The 9240-nt window shown below is 39.4% G+C and overlaps 1 protein-coding gene across 1 annotated transcript; it reads right to left on the reverse strand.

Moving 5' to 3' along the window:
• Positions 1–6229: 6229 nt before the first annotated feature.
• LOC116892627 (vomeronasal type-1 receptor 2-like) lies at positions 6230–7186 on the reverse strand. Its single transcript, XM_032894445.1, has one exon. The coding sequence runs from the start codon at positions 7184–7186 to the stop codon at positions 6230–6232; it is 957 nt and encodes a 318-aa protein (XP_032750336.1).
• Positions 7187–9240: the final 2054 nt, after the last annotated feature.

Genomic DNA, 9240 nt, shown 5'->3' on the forward strand with positions numbered 1-9240 from the left:
CTAATATCAATTTATCAATGAGTGCATACCATGTGTGTTTTTCTGTGATTGGGTTACCTCACTCAGGATGATATTTTCCAGTTCCATCCATTTGCCTATGAATTTCATGAAGTCATTGTTTTTGATAGCTGAGTAGTACTCCATTGTGTAGATGTACCACATTTTTTGAATCCATTCCTCTGTAGAAGGGAATCTGGGTTCTTTCCAGCTTCTGGCTATTATAAATAAGGCTGCTATGAACATAGTGGAGCATGTGTCTTTGTTGTATGTTGGAGCATCTTTTGGGCATATGCCCAAAAGAAGTATACCTGGGTCCTCAGGTAGTTCAATGTCCAATTTTCTGAGGAACCTCCAGACTGATTTCCAGAGTGGTTGTATCAGTTTGCAATCCCACCACCAATGGAGGAGTGTTCCTCTTTCTCCACATCCTTGCCAGCATCTGCTGTCACCTGAGTTTTTTATCTTAGTCATTCTGACTGGTGTGGGGTGGAATCTCAGGGTTGATTTGATTTGAATTTCCCTGATGACTAAAGATGTTGAACATTTTTTTTTCCAGAGCTGGGGACCGAACCCAGGGCCTTTCGCATTATAGGCAAGTGCTCTACCACTGAGCTAAACCCCCAACACCATTGAACATTTCTTTAGTTGCTTTTTGGCCATTCGATAATCCTCAGCTGAGAATGTTTCGGTTAGCTTGTGCCCCATTTTTTAATATGCTGATTTGGCTCTCCGTAGTCTAACTTTTTGAGTTCTTTATATATATATATATATATATATGTTTATATATATATATTTTGTGTGTGTGTTTCTATTTTTTTTAAGAAAATTTTTTTATCTTCTTAACTTGAATATTTCTTATTTACATTTCGAGTGTTATTCCCCTTCCCGGTTTCCAGGCCAACAACCCCCTGACCCCTCCCCCTCCCCTTCTATATGGGTGTGCCCCTCCCCATCCTTCCCCCATTACCGCCCTCTCCCCAACAATCACGTTCAATGGGGGTTCAGTCTTAGCAGGACCAAGGGCTTCCCCTTCCACTGGTGCTCTTACTAGGCTATTCATTGCTACTTATGAGGTTGGAGCCCAGGGTCAGTCCATATATAGTCTTTGGGTATTGGCTCAGTCCCTGGAAGCTCTGGTTGGTTGGCATTGTTGTTCATATGGGGTCTTGAGCCCCTTCAAGTTCTTCCAGTCCTTTCTCTGATTCCTTCAACGGGGGGCCTATTCTCAGTTCAGTGGTTTGCTGCTGGCATTCGCCTATGTATTTGCTGTATTCTGGCTGTGTTTCTCAGGAGAGATCTACATCCGGTTCCTGTCGGCCTGCACTTCTTTACTTCATCCATCTTGTCTAATTGGGTGGCTGTATATGTATGGGCCACATGTGGGGCAGGCTCTGAATGGGTGTTCCTTCTGCCTCTGTTTTAATCTTTGCCTCCCTATTCCCTGCCAAGGGTATTCTTGTTCCCCTTTTAAAGAAGGAGTGAAGCATTCACATTTTGATCATCCTTCTTGAGTTTCATGTGTTCTGTGCATCTAGGGTAATTCAAGCCTTTGGGTAATAGCCACTTATCAATGAGTGCATACCATGTGTGTTTTTCTGTGATTGGGTTACCTCACACAGATGATATTTTCCAGTTCCCTCCATTTGCCTATGAATTTCATAAAGTCATTGTTTTTGATACCTGAGTAATATTCCATTGTGTAGACGTACCATATTTTCTGTATCCATTCCTCTGTTGAAGGGCATCTGGGTTCTTTCCAGCTTCTGGCTATTATAAATAAGGCTGCTATGAACATAGTGGAGCATGTGTCTTTGTTATATGTTGGGGCATCTTTTGGGTATATGCCCAAGAGAGGTATAGCTGGATCCTCAGGTAGTTCAATGTCCAATTTTCTGAGGAACCTCCAGACTGATTTCCAGAATGGTTGCAGCAGTCTGCAACCCCACCAACAATGGAGGAGTGTTCCCCTTTCTCCACATCCTCACCAGCATTTGCTGTCACCTGAGTTTTTGATCTTAGCCATTGTCACTGGTGTGAGGTGAATTCTCAGGGTTGTTTTGATTTGCATTTCCCTTATGACTAAAGATGTTGAACATTTCTTTAGTTGCTTCTCAGCCATTCAATATTTCTCAGCTGTGAATTCTTTGTTTAGCACTGAACCCCAGGCTATTTTTTCCCAGGTTTTTTTCTTTATTAACTCTGGTTGGTTGGCATTGTTGTTATGGGTTTTTTATTTACATTTTCAACTCAGTTTAGTGGTTTCCCTTCCGGTTTCTGGGCCAACATCCTATATAACCCTCCACCATCCCTTCTAATTTGGGTGTTCCCCTCCCCATCCTCCCCCCATTACCGCCCTCCCCCCCAACAATCACGTTCACTGGGGGTTCAGTCTTAGCAGGACCAAGGGCTTCCCCTTCCACTGGTCTCTTACTAGGCTATTCATTGCTACCTATGAGGTTAGAGTCCAGGGTCAGTCCATGTATAGACTTTGGGTAGTGGCTTAGTCCCTGGAAGCTCTGGTTGGTTGGCATTGTTGTTCATATGGGTTCTTGAGCCCCTTCAAGCTATTCCAGTCCTTTCTCTGATTCCTTCAACGGGGGTCCCGTTCTCAGTTCAGTGGTTTGCTGCTGGCATTCGACTCTGTATTTGCTGTATTCTGGCTGTGTCTCTCAGGAGAGATCTCCATCCGGCTCCTGTCGGCCTGCACTTCTTTGCTTCATCCATCTTGTCTAATTGGATGGCTGTATATGTATGGGCCACATGTGGGCCAGGCTCTGAATGGGTGTTCCTTCTGCCTCTGTTTTAATCTTTGCCTCCCTATTCCCTGCCAAGGGTATTCTTGTTCCCCTTTTAAAGAAGGAGTGAAGCATTCACATTTTGATCATCCTTCTTGAGTTTCATGTGTTCTGTGCATCTAGGGTAATTCAAGCCTTTGGGCTAATAGCCAATTATCACTGAGTGCAGACCATGTGTGTTTTTCTGTGATTGGGCTACCTCACTCAGGATGATATTTTCCAGTTCCCTCCATTTGCCTATGAATTTCATAAAGTCATTCTTTTTGATAGCTGAGTAATATTCCATTGTGTAGATGTACCATATTTTCTGTATCCATTCCTCTCTTGAAAGGCATCTGGTGAACCCCATTTTTTAATAGGGTTATTTGTCTCCCTGCGGTCTAACTTCTTGAGTTCTTTGTATATTTTGGATATAAGCCCTCTATCTGTTGTAGGACTGGTAAAGATCTTTTTCCAAACTGTTGGTTGCCGTTTTGTCCTAACCACAGTGTCCTTTGCCTTACAGAAGCTTTGCAGTTTTATGAGATCCCATTTGTCGATACTTGATCTTAGAGCATAAGCCATTGGTGTTTTGTTTAGGAAAATTTCCCCAGTGCCCAGGTGTTGGAGATACTTCCCCACTTTTCCTTCTATTAGTTTGAGTGTATCTGGTTTGATGTGGAGGTCCTTGATCCACTTGGACTTAAGCTTTGTACAGGGTGATAAGCATGGATCGATCTGCATTCTTCTACATGTTGACCTCCAGTTGAACCAGCACCATTTGCTGAAAATGCTATCTTTTTTCCATTGGATGGTTTTGGCTCCTTTGTCAAAAATCAAGTGACCATAGGTGTGTGGTTTCATTTCTGGGTCTTCAATTCTCTTCCACTGGTCTATCTGTCTGTCTCTGTACCAGTACCATGCAGCTTTTATCACTTTTGCTCTGTAATACTGCTTGAGTTCAGGGATAGTGATTCCCCCTGAAGTCCTTTTATTGTTGAGGATAGTTTTAGCTATCTTGGGTCTTTTGTTATTTAGATGAATTTGCAAATTGTTCTGTTTAACTCTATGAAGAATTGGGTTGGAATTGATGGGGATTGCATTGAATCTGTAGATTGCTCTTGGTAAAATGGCCATTTTTACTATATTAATCCTGCCAATACATGAGCATGGGAGATCTTTTAATCTTCTGAGATCCTCTTCATTTTCTTTCTTCAGAGACTTGAAATTCTTATCATACAGATCTTTCACTTTGCTTGGTTAAAGTCACACTGAGGTATTTTATAGTATTTGGGACTATTATGAAGGGTGTCATTTCCCTAATTTCTTTCTTGGCTTGTTTCTCTTTTGTGTAGAGGAAGGCTACTGATTTATTTGAGTTAATTTTATACCCAGCCACTTTGCTGAATGCGTTTATCAGGTTTAGTAGTTTTTTTGTAGAACTTTTGATATCACTTAAATATACAATCATATTGTCTGCAAATAGTGATATTTTGACTTCTTCCTTTCCAATCGTCATCCCTCTGACCTCCTTTTGTTGTATGAGTGCTCTGGCTAGGACTTTGAGAATAAATTGAATAATTAGAGGGAGAGTGGGCAGCCTTGTCTAGTCCCTGATTTTACTGGGATTGCTTAAAGTTTCTCTCCATTTGGATTAATGTTATCTACTGGTTGCTGTATATGGCTTTTACTATGTTTAGGTATGGGCCTTGAATTCCTGTTCTTTCAGGAGATTGCTTTGCAGCAGACGTAGGCTACCATAGAGAGCCACAACTTGTCAAAATTCAGAAGTGACCTTGGGGTACCCATTCTCAATTAATACAATGCAATCTTTACTCCTCAATCTCAGAGTCGACATTAGAAGAGGGGTTCCACAGATTGTAAGTCCCATAAGACTAGTATAGTTACTGTAGTACATGACAGGGAAGCTGCAACTATGCAATCTCAACAATGTGGTTGCCCAGATGATACCTGCATAATGACAGCACCAGCGGAGATGCCAAAATCGTTGGGACAATTTCACAAGACCTCACCCCCAAATGAAGAGTTATAGGGAATCGATGACTGCTGAGAGAAGGGGAATCAGTATAAAGCCCCTGAGATTTTATCCATCCTTAAGTAATCAGCCTTTGAAACAGATACAGACAAGCAACACTAACGGGATTCAGTAGTTTACATATATTCAATGTATAATATGTATGTGTAAGTATATGTATATAATAGTAATAATTATAAAGAAAGAGTCCATGAGTTTGAGAAAGAGTAGGGTGATAGGAGAGTGTGAGGGCCTAAGGGGGAGTTGGAAATGCTGTAAATGTATTACTAGGTTTTTCTTGGCAGACACTCCAATCCAATTCAAGTTTGAATACAAAACGTTGTGTTTAGTTGCCAGCAGTTGCAGAAGATTTTATTTTGGGTTATGTAAGAAAACATTCACCCCAGATAGAGAAGCCTATAACATATCAAAGGATTGCAGTCATAGGAAGATTGTTGAAAATGTTTTATTTGAATTCATTAGAAAAGTATGGATGATCAGATCCAGAATGATAAGTGCATATTCTTTTTCATATTTGGTTCCTAGTTCCAAATCCTCAGATCAAATAGAGACCATCACAGAAAGCAAAAACTGACCACAGTGTTGTAGATATCAACAGATTGTGTGGAGCCCCACTCCAATGGCTACTTCTACACCAAAGTTCCTGCATCTATGGCCTAGGGAACATTGCAGAAGAGGAGGTAAAAAGATTTTAAGAGCCAGAATACCAGTAAGTTTGCCATGAAAGAGTCTCATCTACAAATGGCTACATAATCAAGATGGACACAATGACAATAACAATGGACAAATTAACTTGGGGGGATTCTCATGGAGGTACTGATCTTAGACAAAAACTTATATGCAACTTAGGACTGCTTGAAGGAGAATTAGCATCTCCCAGGATGAACTCTTTTATTGGTTGTCCAATGCAGAGTGGTCATTATGTATGCAAACAACAGAAATAGATTTAGCATATGGTATATCTATATATTGGTGCATATACATATATACACATACATACACCTGTGTGTAACGATCATAATTGAGGGACAAAGTGCTATGAACTTAACAGTGTATGTGGGGGATGGAATAGGAGAGGGAAGGTTTAAGGGAAGGTTGTTGGGTGGGTTAGGAGGAAGGAAAAAGAGGTGGGTATATGATGTAATTCTATTTGGCACATGCCTTTAATCTCAGCATGTGGGAGGCAGAGGCCTATAGGTCTCTGTGAGTTCAAGACAAACCTGGTCTACAAAGTGAGTTGAAGGACACCCAAGGCCACACAGATAAACCCTGTTTAAAAAAATCAAACCAAAGTAAAGCAAAGCAAAGCAAACCAAACCAGCTAGGTCTGCATTCAAATTCTTAATTCTATGAAAATTATTAAGACATTGTTTTATTGCCTAGACGTAGGTGTTTCAGTTCAGCCATGGAGTGAACTTTGAAAACAGGTCATTCTCAGTACAGAAAATGAAGAAATGAATTGCAGAATAACTTTATTATTCTTCATGAGTAAAAAAGGGCAGATGGTTGGGTAGCATGTTGTCAAAAGTGAATTTACTGACTCCAGTTTTGGAATTTTTTCCTTTGCATAAAAGACATAAAGAGTGACAGAGTTGTTCAACCAATAAATTAACACAAAGCAGCTAACCAGAGACAGGATGCTGTGGGTGGCTTTGCGCTCAGGAGATGTCTGGGAGGAAAGATTTGGGGTGCGGAGATGCTGGGCTCCCTTGCGGTGTCTGTAGAGGAAAATCACCATGTAGAGGCTGGCCCACATCATGATGGTCACATAGAAGAGATCATGAATAAGGATAAGGCTAAGAAATGACCCTAAATTTTGGCTCCCAGGGTGCTTGTTTACACAATAACCATCTGTATATCCATAGCCAACAATAGTATTATTGGATTTGGCTACTACCATTGGAAGCATATATCCATAGATGAGTATGTTAATAAGCCAGGAGCAAAGTAAGGAAGAAAAAATCCATGTAGACAGTTTAGGCTTAAGCCAGGCCCACTTAGAAGTACTGGGAGTGATGGTGATGACTTGGAACGTGCTTAAAACACAGGTGCTGCAGATGGACAGACCCCGGCTGACTCTGAATGAAAACAAAACTGCCTTACAACCGATATTATCCAGAAAATTGGTTACTCCAAAGGATAACATGATCTCTTTTGTCAATAGGAATACGATCAGCAAAATATTGACTATTGTCAGGTGAATACAAACTGAATCTATCAACTTCTTATACTGAGGCCTGAAGATGAAAGTGTGTATATATAACAACAATAGTGCTGAGTTCCCTAGAACACCAAGACTGAACTGCAATATGAGAAAGATCTGGAAGATGGTGTCACTTGGAAGCATGATGTTCATGTGGGTCATGTTAGGTCTAGAGTACCAAATGAATGAACTGTATTCAAAAAATATAAATGGTGTTTGTAGAAAAATATACTGCTCAAGAGCAGAGAGAATGGATGAAATGTCCAATTCTTTCCTTTCCTCTTCTACCTCCTCCTCCTCTTCTTTGTATCTTCTTTTGGTTTTTCAGGTCAGGGATTCTCTGTGTTGCCCTGTCTGGAACTTGCTGTGTAGACCAGTCTGGCCTCACACTCACAGAGATCCACCTAACTCTACCTCCCAAGTGCTGGGTTCAAGGTTGTGCACCACCACCAACTGGAGAAATGTAAAACTCATTTCAATATTAGGTCCAGAGATGACACTTTAGCAACTGCATGCCTGGGATTCTTGGCATAAAGTGTTGAGAATAATAAAGGGTCGAGTCCACCCAAACATCCTGAATTCTATTATTTCAGGCAGAAGGATATGTTGACCTACGTGAAAGCCAAATGTTCATGTTATGAGGGACTTAAAAATTATTTATACCAGGTATATGAGTGTTTTGCCTGCATGTCTGTACATTATATAAAAGCCTTGGAATCAAACACTGGATCTCTGTAAGAGCAGTTAATGGTCTTTAACTGTTGAGCCATCATTTCTATCTAGTAGTTAATATTATTTCTTTAACATTAAGTATCAATGTTTTCATGTTTACAGCAACATTTGCTTCTATCACATATGTAGTAATGTGTGTACATGACCTTTAGTGTTTGGACCGCACATACATTTCTGTCAGCATAGTGATTACTAAACTCTTATTCTTTCCCTGTGGGACTCTTTGCCTCTCATTCTACTCTACAGGTTACCCAGAATGAATTCTGAGGCATTTCATTTGATTTTTATCTATTTACTTTGCTCACAACTTAGAGCTGAGCAGCTGATAGGCAGAACACAAAGGCCAGCATGAGAGACTACATATCCCACAGTATTCATCACATCTTCAGAGAAATGTGTTTTCTGCGATATTCAGTGACCAAAACTATCAGCCTGGTTCTGATTGATAAACCCACTCTGACAAAGATTTATATATTTTGTTATTGTGACATCTGAATTCTATTTCTATTTGAAGCTTCTTTTGTATTCATGGTACAGAAGCAGATTTCTTGGGACCACAGTTACACAGAGAATGACAATGACACAAGATTCCTGAACTTTGACCATGAACTTCACAACATTGTTATACCACCCATATTCTGTGGATTTTGGTGTATGTGTGTGGAGTTGTTGTATCACAACTTTAGACTTAATCCTGCACTGATCTCCCTATTTTTGTTACCTGAAATGCAAGCGTTTATTCCTTGAAGGTTATCTGTGGATTCCTGAACAGTCTCTTTTTATCCTGACAAGATCTATTAGAATTTTCCCAATGTGCCTGTCTGAATTCTTCTTACACACTATAAATATGATATGGCATGAGTGCCAGGACATTCAAGATATTCTACATAAAGAGACCTACATTTGAACTACTTAAAGAATGAGTTATATAGGCACAATGCCTATCTAAGAGTAAAAATATTAATTTAAAATTTTATATCAATATATTAAAGATTTATACCAATGGAAACTTTAAACTTTTATCAATATATAAATTTTCCCCAATGTAAGAAAATATAACCTTAATTTTGTATCACAATTTAGAGATTTTTTTGCCAATGTAAAATTATGCCTATAAATTGTGTTGTTTAAGAGTAAGTTTAGTAATCTATTCCCACAACTCATTCAAGAATACAAGGCTAAGTGTCAGTCCTTTTAATAGCTTCTGTAACAAACTGATTAAGATGATTAAGTACTACAAGTTAAAGATCAGATAATAAACTCATGGTAATGTAAGATTCTGATTTAATTATAATAAAATGCAATATTATTAAAAGAGTAAATAGTTAAGAGTAATCAATGTTTGACAATTTAGTTATGCTACATATGTGGATAGATGGTTTTCAAAAATGTCAAAGATCCACAAAATATGACATTTCTAATCACTTCATTATTAATAGATCTTTTGACAAGGAGAAATGTCTGCTACTCACAGT

The sequence above is a fragment of the Rattus rattus genome, chromosome 2 (assembly GCF_011064425.1).
Source record: "Rattus rattus isolate New Zealand chromosome 2, Rrattus_CSIRO_v1, whole genome shotgun sequence".
NCBI classification, from domain to species: Eukaryota; Metazoa; Chordata; class Mammalia; order Rodentia; family Muridae; genus Rattus; species Rattus rattus.